At 45.8% G+C, this 13,447-nt stretch overlaps 2 protein-coding genes across 6 annotated transcripts; one reads left to right on the forward strand and one right to left on the reverse strand.

Annotated features, from left to right (window-relative positions):
- Window positions 1-597: 597 nt before the first annotated feature.
- Window positions 598-13,444, reverse strand: stambpl1 (STAM binding protein-like 1). 5 transcript variants are annotated; one of them, XM_077000220.1, is made up of 12 exons: window positions 13,293-13,444; window positions 12,525-12,603; window positions 10,560-10,668; window positions 9,457-9,674; window positions 9,238-9,313; window positions 8,321-8,416; window positions 7,664-7,973; window positions 7,424-7,548; window positions 6,920-7,057; window positions 6,514-6,626; window positions 5,583-5,682; window positions 598-5,462 (listed from the first exon to the last, which is right to left on the reverse strand). In XM_077000220.1, the coding sequence occupies exons 3-12, from the start codon at window positions 10,587-10,589 to the stop codon at window positions 5,406-5,408; spliced, it is 1,263 nt and encodes a 420-aa protein (XP_076856335.1). In that variant the 5' UTR covers window positions 10,590-10,668; window positions 12,525-12,603; window positions 13,293-13,444; the 3' UTR covers window positions 598-5,405. The 5 variants fall into 5 exon arrangements, with proteins under 5 accessions (XP_076856335.1, XP_076856336.1, XP_076856338.1 ...); XM_077000221.1 differs by having other exon boundaries at window positions 13,195-13,336; XM_077000223.1 differs by lacking the exon at window positions 13,293-13,444 and adding an exon at window positions 12,689-12,883 and having other exon boundaries at window positions 9,457-9,671.
- On the forward strand, window positions 637-3,857 carry acta2 (actin alpha 2, smooth muscle). The gene is made up of 8 exons (XM_077000226.1): window positions 637-771; window positions 1,114-1,242; window positions 1,760-1,870; window positions 2,061-2,145; window positions 2,225-2,386; window positions 2,637-2,828; window positions 2,919-3,100; window positions 3,288-3,857. Exons 1-8 carry the CDS (start codon window positions 643-645, stop codon window positions 3,429-3,431), a joined length of 1,134 nt encoding a protein of 377 aa, XP_076856341.1. The 5' UTR covers window positions 637-642; the 3' UTR covers window positions 3,432-3,857.
- Window positions 13,445-13,447: the final 3 nt, after the last annotated feature.

Raw genomic sequence — 13,447 nt, forward strand, 5'->3', positions numbered from 1 at the left:
CTCTCTTGTAAACTGTAGGCAGGCAGGGCCAGGGAGAGTTTGTGGAGTCTAAAAGGCAGACATGCCTCCCCATCATTTCCAAATTAGGAAGTTTTCCCATGGTGCTGCTTTCATTCATCAGGCAAAGCCGAGCAGGACTCAGCAAGGCTGAGGGGCAGTGTTGGGACACTGCAGGACTTGTGCAGGACTTTTTGACACATTTGAGGACTACTGTTCTCCTCAGTGCATCTCCCCCACTAAAGGTGGAATGTCACTGAGACTTAATATTGTATCAGTGAGTTTTAATAGGCCTTTTATCAATCAGATCTGAAAACTATTTTTTTAAATATGCTTTGTAGAACAGTTTTGTGCTGAGGGCGGTCCTGTAAACAATTGTGAATATTTTTACGTTTGTTGTAATAGTTCCATTCATGGTTTTGTAGAGTAGGGTGCGGTCATTGTGCTTAACACACATACACATACGCATGTATACACACATGCATGCACAGGTACACGTGCAAAGGAAATTGAATGTTCATTATATAAAAAAAGTAAATTAAAATAAAAAAAAAACCCAAAACAATGGCTACAATAGTATTTGATTGGGTGTGTCCGCAGCGATTGTTTCCTGTTGGCTTGAAGAGGGAAATTTGAGCAAAAAAGATGTGTGATGACGAAGAAAGCACCGCCCTTGTGTGTGACAATGGGTCAGGACTGTGTAAGGCAGGCTTCGCCGGGGACGACGCCCCCCGTGCTGTGTTTCCGTCCATCGTGGGTCGTCCAAGACACCAGGTGAACTTCCATCCCCACCACATGGGGAGATGAACCAGTTTAGCTAGGTCATGGTCTTGCAACATATCTTTTGTTTCTTAGTGTCTGACACATTATTCTATATTTTATTACACTTATTTTTCCATTAAAGTAATTTCATAAAACTTTCCTGTTATTAACCATTGTTTTCCGTTACCTCATCATTTATTTTTAGTAATTGTGCCACCCACACAAACATTCACAAATGCCACAGACAAATGGAAACATTTTGAAAAAAATCTCTCCATCCATATCAAAATAAATCTTTTTAGAATGTGGGTATGCATGCTAAATCTGGCTGCATGGCTCTTTCTTTCTCCCCAGGGTGTGATGGTGGGGATGGGGCAGAAAGACAGTTATGTTGGCGATGAAGCCCAGAGCAAACGGGGTATCCTAACCCTGAAATACCCTATCGAGCACGGCATCATCACAAACTGGGATGACATGGAAAAAGTAAGCGTGCATCACATACTAATTTTAGCAACATTACAATTTGAGAGAGAATACGCAAACAGTCCTTGATGAGATAGTTTTCCTCAGGCCTTAGGCCCTGCTCCTATCTGCCCCTGTTGGACCTGCTGTTTATTTAGCTCAAATAAACATACAAGCTCACTGCACTAATTTCTAGTTTCCTGTTAAGTCCTACTAAATGTGCTCAGGCCTTCAATTTTGGACACATCTTGTTCACATAGGCACATTATACACACAACCCCACACACACACCCACACACAGTCAAAGCGCATTCGATCAGCACATGCTGTACGACAGATGGTGTTATTCACTTAGTCCTCAGCCTACTCCATATCATGCTCATGATGGTCCTCCTGTGTCACAGTAATTAGGGTTTTTTCTCACGGAGGAGGTACAGTTTGTTTATCAGTCACCCTTGATTTGTAAATCATGTGCTCGTCATGGGCTCGTGCCTGGATTAGCACACAAGGTCATCACTTCTGTTTTTTTTTTTATAAGATTTGGCACCATTCCTTCTACAATGAGTTGCGTGTGGCCCCAGAAGAGCACCCCACACTGCTGACAGAGGCCCCCCTCAACCCTAAAGCCAACAGGGAAAAGATGACCCAGGTCTGAACAGAGTCTGTGTATTACATTAACCATGCCATGTTGTAGATATCAAGTAGAATATCTTCATCAAATACATGGAAAAACAGGAACTTCATTGACATCTGTGGCATCACATGAAAATTTTGAAGCTTTTTTAAATTATGATGCAACACAGCAGGAGATAATCTGACCCTAAAATAAATCTTTCCAGATCATGTTTGAGACTTTCAATGTTCCAGCCATGTACGTAGCCATTCAAGCGGTGCTCTCCCTCTATGCCTCAGGCCGCACAACAGGTCAGTCCCATCTGAGAACCACATCACACCCATAACCTTATAGTTATTTGAACTATAGAACTTATAGTCATTTGAACAGGCATTGTTCTCGACTCTGGTGATGGTGTCACCCACAACGTGCCCATTTATGAGGGCTACGCTCTCCCTCACGCCATCATGCGTTTGGATCTGGCCGGCCGTGATCTCACTGACTACCTCATGAAGATCCTGACTGAACGTGGCTACTCATTCGTGACAACTGGTGAGTGCACACCGCCTGCTTTTTGTGGGAACTAAGAGGAGAAAATCTGGACAGTCTCGCAAAAAAACATCTGTGCAGGAGCTGGTGTGAAGCCACTCCAATGCTAAGGTTTCTAAAGCAAATTCCACTACTCTAAACGATTCAATAACACACAGAAAGTGTTTATATCAAGCAGTGCTGGCTACAGTTCTGCAAAAGGGATAGTGCAGTAGTACCTGGCTAAAGCAGTTTTTCTTCTTCTCTTCTAAAGCTGAAAGAGAAATTGTCCGTGACATCAAGGAGAAGCTCTGCTATGTCGCATTGGACTTTGAGAATGAGATGGCCACCGCCGCCTCTTCCTCCTCTCTGGAGAAGAGCTATGAGCTTCCTGATGGACAGGTCATCACCATTGGCAACGAGCGCTTCCGCTGCCCTGAGACCCTATTCCAACCATCCTTCATCGGTGAGTTCTCCTCTTTCTCCTACAGAATCAAATAATCTCCATTATCAGACACTCCACTAGTGTAAAACGACCTACCTTTCTCTCTCTAAGGTATGGAGTCTGCCGGAATCCATGAAACCACTTACAACAGCATCATGAAGTGTGACATCGACATCCGTAAGGACCTGTATGCCAACAACGTCCTGTCTGGTGGCACTACCATGTACCCCGGAATCGCTGACAGGATGCAGAAGGAGATCACCGCTTTGGCTCCAAGCACCATGAAGATCAAGGTGAGATCTCAACATAGTGAGGTCACTCTACTCTGACCAGACTCACTGATCATCATGGTGAAATCAGACTGCTCTGGAACACACTTTGGAAGTTTTGGGTCAGTTTTAAAGCATGGGCCTTGGGGTCACTGTCGATGACTGCAACTTGATTAGCTGCTAACCGCCATCTCCTGCTGTGTTCACTCAGATCATCGCCCCTCCAGAGAGGAAGTACTCCGTGTGGATCGGCGGCTCCATCCTGGCTTCCCTCTCCACCTTCCAACAGATGTGGATCAGCAAGCAGGAGTACGACGAGGCCGGCCCATCCATTGTGCATCGCAAATGCTTCTAAATCAGCAAACACCCCCCCCCCCCCCCCACAGCCCCCCTCAGACTCTACTCTTGCTTCCTAGCCTGTAAACTGTGAATGTATCCTTCGGTTTCCCTCCTCTTGTTTGTCTTTGCACTGCACACACCCGTGTGAATGTTTCGATTTAAAATTTTTCGTCATTGATTGTTTTTGTTACATTGGATGAGTAAAGCTTGAATGTGCTGCCAATACGAACAGATTGGGAACGTTCCTGGGGTTGGCGAGTCTCCAGTTGGAGGGAGAGAGAATAAACACAGAGTTCTGCAATGTTGTAGACAGGAACAGAGCTCACATCCTCTCTGTGTATGTCAAATGCACATGTTTTCTCACTGCTGTGGGCTTCAAGGCAGTTTGTATGATTAGCTATATGATAACCCCAGGAAATAATAAAAGTTCTGCATACAGAAACTGCATTTAACATTTTTTCCCCTCCCCCATCTAAACTTTCATTTAAGATCACCATAATGCATTCTGTGAAGTGTTTATAAATGTTGAGAGAGATTATCATGACTATAACGTAGTTATAATCAGTCTTAAGATACTATATGCTAATCTTTTAAAAACGGTTACACTCAAACCTCAGACAGTAGCAGGAACCAGGAGCAGAAGTAACCTGCACTTTATCACCTGCTCCACTACGACCTTGTGGCAAGTTTGTTTAGTGACGCTGTGGAATGCACAGGAACTGGATTACGGATTCTCCAGTGACTGTGCCAACTAAAGCACAGCTCTGAGAGACATTACAATTAATGACACTGACAATTGGGTTTTTTTTCTTTAGTGGTTATTTTTTTATTAACAATGCGGCTGTGCGTGGGTTGGGATGGGTCAGTACACGTCGCACAGTCACTGCGTCAGGGTCATATTTCCCACACTGCAGTGCTGGAGCACAGGCTGCACTACTATCTTCTGTGGAATTAACATCAGACACAGATGTGCTTGATAACATGGCTATGACCTTGTTGTTTGCGGTTTACTGTTGGACTCGTGAAAAGCAGGAAGTGACGTGCTTCAACAGTCCAGGCCGGGGGGGATGGTTGTTTGATCCGCATTGTCTCGATGTGGGGGAACGGTACCTGAGATCTGCGTCGCCGCGACCGACAGCCGCCAGTCGACAAATGCAAACTCGTTTAATAAGGCCTCTCGGGCTTCTGCGCTGTGGGCGCTTTGGTTTGGGTCATATGGGGCTGGTCTGGGGAACATCTCTGCTTATGCGTCTGGACATACCCACTTCCCTTTACAGGGGGTCACTACAGCAGAATACAGCAAGGCTGACGTGTGTCAACGCCAAGAACAACGGCAAACAGAGCAGCACAATGAATCACTTCAGGGACTCCACAGAACCATGTACTCAGTCAAATCAAAGATCACCTCAACTGATCTAAGGTTCAGGTCTCTCCCTCGTCATTTATGACAGATATACATAAATGTGTCGTCATCAACTAGAACCAGGTAAATTTTTTCTGGGTATAAAAGATAGCTCTTTCTGGTAGATATAGCAATAAAACCAACCACTACCCACTTACACAAATTTTCAAAAGCATAAGGCAACTGTCTGAAAATAACCTCTGCTTCCATTTTAAAAAACTCCTGAAAAAAGTTCACATTTTGAATGTGGCATTCCTTGCTAAATGTCGCCACCTTGAGGATATATAATGTAATGTCAAAACCGACGAGCATTCTTGTCACAAAATTTGTCCAAAACTTTTTGAACATCCATGAACGCCAAGGCAAGCCATTACAAATGCAAGTTAAAGAAAAAAAAGGAGGAAACGCCACTAAACAGGCTCACAGCTTCACTAGAGGATGTCAACACCGACCTGTGCAACAAAGACATTCCATTTCACAGTACCTTGCTGTCAAATAAATAAATCCAAAAAATGCCTTCAGGTAGATGAAGATATAAATAGAGTTTCGGGCTGCTGCCTCCTCTGGAGCATGCGTCTTCTGCCTGTGTCACCTGAGGTCCAGCACTGTGGTTTTGGAGTCCTTCACAACCACATGTTTACAAATCTACAAAGAGCATTTCATTGTCAATATCCTGTAAGAGATGTTTCTGCTAAGCACAACCTCGTGGCCACACTTTAGCTAAATGGCATTTGATTGAGTGCCAAGCGAGGATGGAATTCTTACCGTGAAGAGAGGTGGGTCTTTCGAGTGGGGATGAAAGCCTTTCAGCCTGCAGCCGGCCACCTCACCCATTCCAGCACTGGTGAGTCGGAAAACCCCCGTGCTTTGGAGGAACACAAAGCACAATTCAGGCTCCGCCCACATGCCCAACTTTCCTCTCACCCTCTGACCACAGAAGCACCCCATGGGCATTTCTAATGCAACGGTTCCATCCAGAGCCCGTATATATAAGGTCTCTGGTTCCATCCTTTACCTACACATAGCCAAGTATAGCGTTTTAGCCAAAAATAAATCTGACCATGGGTGACTCATTCCACAAAGACAATGACAGAACATTTAAAATAATATTAAAAAGACTAAAAATCTGAACGATGTTACCAATGTGTTTGATAAATGAACTGAAAAGAACTTGAAGCATGTCAGTATGGAGCAGGAGTCAAATTATTCATCTCCTTAGAATACTATAAAAAACTCAATCTTCCAGTAGGATATGATGTACTTGAAACTTACATAATGAATAAATATATGACTGAAATTCTAAACGCTGTATGTCAAAGAAAGTGGGGCAATTAGATTATAATTCCTGAACATGCATACAAATGTTTTTGTGTTGGGCATTTTCTGGAGGGTATTCCCTGTGGGACTTCCTCTGGAGTGTCTCAACTGTACTCTCACGCTGATCTACCTGATGTACAATACAAGTTTATTAAGTTACTTTGTTGCTGATTTGCTTAAGGATAATTCAGTGGTATTAACTATAATGTGGGACTTGGGAACCACATTATGGAGAGTGTACGTACACTAACTCATTATGCTTGAGTGAGCAGACAATAGCAATGGCTTCAAGCAATATAAGCTGTAAGTACACTGTAGGTACACTCATACACTCATGTACTGAAGGTACACTCATCATACAGGGTGTAGGTATACTCACTCATTATGCTTAGGTGAGCAGACAATAGCAATGGCTTCAGGCAACATAAGCTGATAAGAGCTGTGTGTGTGCAGATCCACGCTGGAAAGGAAAGCCGTTTGTGTGGGGTGCGTCTGCAGGCACATGGTCAGACACACACACACACGCACACACACGCACGCACGCCAATAAAAACCCCGTTTTTCAAAAGGTGAGAATAACTACAGAATTACTGGTTGAGCAGAGCAGATGTTACCATGGTGACCCTCAGCTTGCTGCCAATGCAAATTATAAGAATAACCCAGAAGGGTCACTCTGCTAAATTCCACCTCTGTACAAATGTTCTTTAATGTTATGAAGACAAAATCTAAGCCTACAGATCTGCACCGGCTTTCTGGGCCTAGACATGAAGGGCGGGTAAACGCACATGTATCCACCCCAGTGTCAGCAGGCTGTGGTGGTCCTGGAAGCTGAAGAGCTCCTCCACGTTCTCCATGTCGCAGTAGTCGGGGCCGGCCGACTGCTTGGGCACCACCACATGCGTGAGCACGAACTCATTGTGGGTCTGTGGGTTGCAGCAGAAGCAGCACGATTCAAGGCCAATTCAGCCCTCACAATGGCAGAAGTGATGCACGTTAAACGCTTCTCCTGCCGCCTTGGAGAAAGGAACAGCCAGCATGAACTCATGCATTTCCAGCATTGCTGTTACAATCATAGACGTTCTTATCCCAGTAAAGCAAAACAGGCAGGAACACGTCAGGATGACTGTATGACCTGCATATTTAATACTGGATTTCTGATACTAATATCCCGAATTGCTTCCTAAAACAAATATATTACTATTTCACTATTAATATTTTTTGAAGGAATTGAGATTAAAGTTGGTAATGAGACGAACAAGAAGGGCCTAATGAATTGCTGTGGTGGGTACCAGTTTTCCACAGAGCACGCCACACGTCTCGATGCCTCTGGCTGTGTTGCTGTTGGCCAACAGCAGAAACCTGTAGGTCAGGTCTCGAGGAATCACAACACGTCTCAACCCCTCCACCCGCTGATCTGAAGACAGACAGGCACACGCCCACTGACTGCATGTCCACTCCACACGTACATTCATTCAAAACCACAAGTCATGGTTTTGGCATCGTGCAGAGCATCTGGATGACACACTCACTCTGCACCGCGGCTAAGGTGGCGGCCGGTTTGGGAATCGACGCTGGTGGTTTGTTCCGGTTGGGGTCCAGCCGCACGTGGTTTCTGTGGGCCTGGGACAGGCAGGAGCCGTCTGTCTGTTCAGACACTTTGGGGGCGGGGTCTTCCCGGCGGTTGGCCTGCTCCTGCCGGCGCAATTGGTCCTCGAAGTAACGGAACTGCTCCGATTCGAGCTGCATCTTCCGCAGCTGTGCCACACGCTGCCTCTCCTCCTCCAGCAGAGAGAGCTTCTGCAATTGCTCACCACACACAGCCACCGACACGGCCTGCCTCTGGACGCACGCATAGATATACACACACACACACACACGCGCACAAACACATACTTTTAAAATACAACTCGCACCATCTTATTCACAGATGGACACACAAATGTTCACAGACAAGACAGAATCCAAACACGGGCATTTTATAAATTCCACCAATGACTTGGATAACATGCACTTTCCTTGCTGCTTGTTAAAACGGCTACATTTTAGCAACTTAAGACAAAGGGATGCTGATCTGCACTGCTGATTAACCATGATGAGCATGGGTTTACCAACACAGGGCTTAGAGCCACAGGTAGCCGACAGTACCACATCTTTAATCTGCTGAAGGACACCGTAGGCGGACCCACCTGCCTCCTCACATATTCACTGTACTCCATGCTGTACTTCTCATGGAGCAGCTTCTTCAACTGGTCTTTGCGTGGAAAAGCCACTTCCTGCAATTTCTGCGAACAGACATCAAGCCAACATTCAGGTGTACAGTTAAAGCACACGCTTGCATTAATGTAGGGGGCGGGGCTTAAATCAATACCACCCAGGGGAATTGGAGTGTTTTTTTTCTCTCTCTCCCGTATCTAAAAGCAAAAGAATCAGGTCCTTAGAGAGACGAACCACGAAGCAACCGTGGCCCACTTAAAGGAATAAACCACATAAAACCACAAAGCTATTCCAGGCCCAAGGCTCCTCCATATAGGATGTTCAGCACAGACAAACGTGAACACTGCATTGTAGGCGAGGGTGACATGATGATGTCTTTATTGCCGTGAATTACCACACAATGTGCTTTTCTTAGCACACCGCGGGTAAGCGCAGTACTTCTAGAAACACTAACAAACAAAACACTGCATGATTCATTCAATTAGAGAGAACCTGTAAACAGTGATGGGTCACTCCGTGGGGGGGTTACACCATTAAAGAACCCAAGTAGATAATTGCATGCGACAATTATACTGTTCATCTACGTATGTGTTTATTTATTACCAATTGTTTGATTTTCACCTTTTGCTCCCTCCTATATTATAAATGTTTGTAAGCGGTACATTAAAAGCGCCACTTGTGTCCAACCTTTTTTTTTTAAATAGCAAACTTGAGAAAACAATAACAAAGAATAAATATCACAACACACTGCAAAAAGGGCAACAAGCACTGTGATGAGAGAGGAAGAGAGAGGCGTCGCCCCCTCGTCCCGGTCAGGCTAATAAAAGGCAACACATCTGCAGTTTGAGGCGGGGTCATCAGCACGGGGCCCCGCCCCTCTGGCCCTTACCTTCATGATCACCTGCTTCTCTGGGACACCGCACTGCTGGTAGTCCCTGTGACTGGGGAGCTTCTCTACAAACAAACTGCAGAGAGACAAGAGCCGGCTGTTAGCTCCAGCGAGGAGCAGGTCGTTCGTGGCTACGAGCCGTTTGTGAATTATAGTCTGCTGTGCGTTCTTTATCCTTTGCCCTGGTGAGAACACGTGTGGCGGGGATGTAGTATGTACGTGATGAATTTGTTGTAGAGGACAAAGGCGTTCTCCAAGCTGCCTTCCTCCAGGTATACGGCAGCCATGCGCTCCATCTCCAAGCCTGATCGGAAGTAACGGCGCGGCGCGAAGTCCTCGTTGATCTCGATGTCGTAGCCCATCTTGCTGAGAGCTCGTACGCGCTCCACCGCGGGGAGCGTCACATCCGTGTAGTCCGGCTCAGCCGCTAACTTCTTCTATGGACAGGGGTAGAGATGTAGGTGAAACGCGCACACACACACACACCAATGCACCAACACACTCAAACCCACCCAGTTGCACACCTACACACACACACACACACACACACACACACACACACAAACATAAGCCTTCTCACCCACACACACACACACACACACACACACACACACACACACACACACACACACACACACACACACACACACACACACACACACACACACACACACACACACACACACACACACACACACACACACACACACACACACGCTTCCACCCACACACCAACGTTGTCTGATTCTCAGTACTCCCTCAGACCGGACCGGAAGCCACAGTGCAGGCCCTGGGCATCCATACTAATGGCTGAACAGAGACGCTCTGTAAGGGCCACAGACGAGAGAGGGGGTCCCATCAGCATTCAGCGGGACTCCGACAAGCCAGGGCCAACCAGCAGGCCACGCTCGCTGCCCATGACAACCAACCTCACTTCAGCGTGTGCCAGAGAGCTGCATCGGGGCGCACCGTCGAATCTGCCCCGAAAAACTCTGCCATTGTTAGGCCTGGAGGAGGGGGGCCCTCTATTACACAGGCAACAGGACGATAACAGTCGCTTTGTCCTTAATCATCTATTCATGGAGAGGGGAAGCAAACCGTGAAGGAGGCCTACATCCGCCACCACCACCACCACCACCTCCTCCCTCCCTCCCTCCCTCCCTCCCCAGGATGGAAGGATGTGAATGATGGAGCAGCTGCACTGAGCATGCTAATGGGAGTGAGTCAGAGAGAGAGAGAGAGAGATGCTCCAGCCCTCCTGCCAGCTTGCGTTCCTCCACCAGTGAGCAGGAAATGAACCCACTAACCCTCCCCCCCCTCACCAGGGAGCTGAAGCTGAAGTCCTGCTCCATGGCCCTGCTTTAGGCTGCGGCCTTCCGGGCTCCAATCCTGCCGATGTCGCCGTCCGTCACCTTCCGAGACGAGTGAGCGCTGAGGACAGGAGACACAAGAGCACTTGACACCACAGCACTGTGGGAGAGCGGTTGTCCGGACAACGGGCCGACGCTGCCTCCACGGCGGCCACACCACCACGTCCGCTCCGGCTCCGCGCACATACCCCCCCCCCCCCCCCCCCTCGAAACGCAGACCAACAGCAACCACATCTCTGCCGTCCTTCACATTCTTTCCTTTATTATAGGAACGCGTCTATCTCCTCAGGGATGTTTTTAATTAAATTATGACTCGAAACCCCTGCATTTCGGTCCAAATAGCTAAACATTCTGCCTTTCCACTCCAGAAACTGTGCTACAGTTGCTATGACAGCTTGTAACCATGCAGCAAAATATGGTGACTCATGAATATCTTTAGCTGTGAAAAAAAGGGGGGAAAATATCCTTGGCGGGCTTTCGCACAAAAGCACACGGCTTGGCAAATGTTAGCCTGCTACCTTCTTTGAGGCTTTTTTATTCTTCTGGTGCTGAGGCACTTTCACATTCGTCTTGGTCGCAGCACAACGGCTCTGCCACTGAACATCATGATATTCAGGTGGATGCTGCCATGGCAACTGTGGATGCACAGTAAAAATAAGGGCCTGGTGTGAAGTACAGGTGCTATTGATCACCAAGCAAGTGCACCGGGAAATCACTATGTGGTGCATTGCATATCAGATTTGTGGCGTTCCTGTTGTCGTTAAGTTGCGCGTATGACTACTTGTAGTGGAAAAACTACAATTTCATTTGCACCATTTCCACCGTCGTAAACACTTCGTGGATTCTGACAGACTGTCTACCGCTCTAAACCTTAAATGTATCTACACTTTCCTTCAAAACAGTGTATTTGTACAATTATGCATATGTACATTATACGCACATTTGCAAGCTGTTTTTTTTTTCAGCAATAATCAAACAGCCGTGATTAACTTAACCACTAAACACAATGCCTAAATTACTAAATTCAATGGCAACAAAAAATAAACTTTAATATGAAAAGGTGCAATTACTCACTCATTAATCTATCATTAACTGAACACTGACACAAGAAATACAAAACGGTTTAACAATGGATTCAAATGTATTCAAACTACTGTCGTCACACCCCGTTTAGTCATACATTTGTTAATACAGGTTCAGAGTTCACTTTTGTAGTATCTTTCTAAACTGTTTAAAAACGATGAATTAGAGGCAGAGTAATAACACTGTTAAAGAAAGTATGAGTGATGAATTAGGTGGTTGTGCAGCATACCTGGAGAACTGGCTAAAGAACCACAAACTTCACAGGTATTCCAGTAAACTGCGGTTAAGTTTAGTATTCGTCACATTGGGCGGTGTATTATTAAATCAAGAATTTAAGAATGGAAAAAGGTTCTCACTTAATATCACACCACCGAGTCCCAATTACATTTTTATGACAAAACTTTGCATGCGACAGATAATTTTTACTTAGTCCTCAACGCACCCTGCTCTTAAAAGACACAATAGGAAGTACATACCTACTAAACCTGACTGCTCTTCTTGTTTTAAAGGTCTACCAAAACACCTTCGCTTGCTTTCTCTCGACAAAGAATATTTAAGTATTGCAAAATAAGTAGAGGCAAAAAACCTAATCTAACGCATTTGATAAACACTAGATAATCAATACTGGTATCAATACTAGAAAAACGCCTCACCAATCACCAGTCTGCTTCTGAAATGAGACTAGTAGCCCAATCCAAGAGTGCGAAAAAGCGCTGCTAGAAATCTTGCATCACTTATGCAAAGGATTCCGTCTGGTTTTATTAACTCGGAAAAATACAAACACCCTGACTTCGAAAAGTAACATGGTAAACCCCTACAACATAAAACACTTACCAGTAATTCGCTTGGTGGTCTCCCAGTCCCATGCTCCGCATCACTGTCTTTCTACTGCCGTCGTCACATGTAGCACATGCTAGAATTCAAAGCAGAAAAACAGGAAACTCGTGTCAGTAAAATGCTGGGCTCTTTGTAATCCCAAACTCGTTTTTTTGTTTTACCTTCACTCTTCATGAACGACACACAGAGCAATGGAAATCGCTTATACCCGCAAAAAAATGCAGTTCACAATCGGTAAAATGGCTGAAGGCAGCTTTCTAACGACATAACCTATAAGGGGTGATGGCTCGCTCAGCGCTCGCGCCGTATGCACGCGATGCCGGGCCAGTGGTGGTGTCAGTGTGACAGATGAAGGGGTGGAGAGAGACACACTGGCCGGCCCAATGGGGCTATTGCAGCGGCCGTAAGAGCAGAACCGTCCAGTACAATCACGCCACAGTTCACCGCTCTTAAGATTCTTTTAAACTCGTTAAAAATGTTATATGATGTAACTAATTCAGCTACTACAATACAGCTGCAAACGTAATTATAGGCCCCACTGCAAGAATTAGGCGTTTTATTAAATGTATATAATTAGAAGAAAACATGTCGATTTCACTTGACAGCTAGTTACAGGTTACAAATACTGTGAAATGTTATTATTGCATGCTATAGCTGACATGTTTACCTGCGTCTAATGTCGGCTGCCTGTGCATTAGCGCTAGATGTCGCACAAATCTAACTAAATGGCCGGCCTGTAATTGCGCTGTTTAAAGTCGTACTCACAGCTTTAATCGAACGCATTCAGTGGGGAGAAACCAGATTTATAATTAAGGCATATTAACTAGTTAGATCAGGTCCACTGGGAAACGAACACCTGTGTGGTGTGGCGCTATAGGATCCCTCCCTGGATGTTACGCCATCGCGTACACCTGTGCTAA

The sequence above is a fragment of the Brachyhypopomus gauderio genome, chromosome 3 (assembly GCF_052324685.1).
Source record: "Brachyhypopomus gauderio isolate BG-103 chromosome 3, BGAUD_0.2, whole genome shotgun sequence".
Lineage (NCBI taxonomy): Eukaryota > Metazoa > Chordata > Actinopteri > Gymnotiformes > Hypopomidae > Brachyhypopomus > Brachyhypopomus gauderio.

Excerpts from the sequence above, each read along its gene's own strand:
- acta2 (XM_077000226.1), top strand. The coding sequence starts at position 643 with ATGTGTGATGACGAAGAAAGCACCGCCCTTGTGTGTGACAATGGGTCA. Across the intron at positions 1,243-1,759 it reads ACTGGGATGACATGGAAAAA|ATTTGGCACCATTCCTTCTA; the intron begins GTAAGCGTGCAT and ends TTTTTTTATAAG. Across the intron at positions 1,871-2,060 it reads ACAGGGAAAAGATGACCCAG|ATCATGTTTGAGACTTTCAA; the intron begins GTCTGAACAGAG and ends AAATCTTTCCAG.
- stambpl1 (XM_077000220.1), bottom strand. The coding sequence starts at position 10,589 with ATGGAGCAGGACTTCAGCTTCAGCTCCCTG. Across the intron at positions 9,675-10,559 it reads ACTTCAGCTTCAGCTCCCTG|AAGAAGTTAGCGGCTGAGCC; the intron begins GTGAGGGGGGGG and ends CCCTGTCCATAG. Across the intron at positions 7,058-7,423 it reads GCGTGCTCTGTGGAAAACTG|ACCCACAATGAGTTCGTGCT; the intron begins GTACCCACCACA and ends TGCAACCCACAG.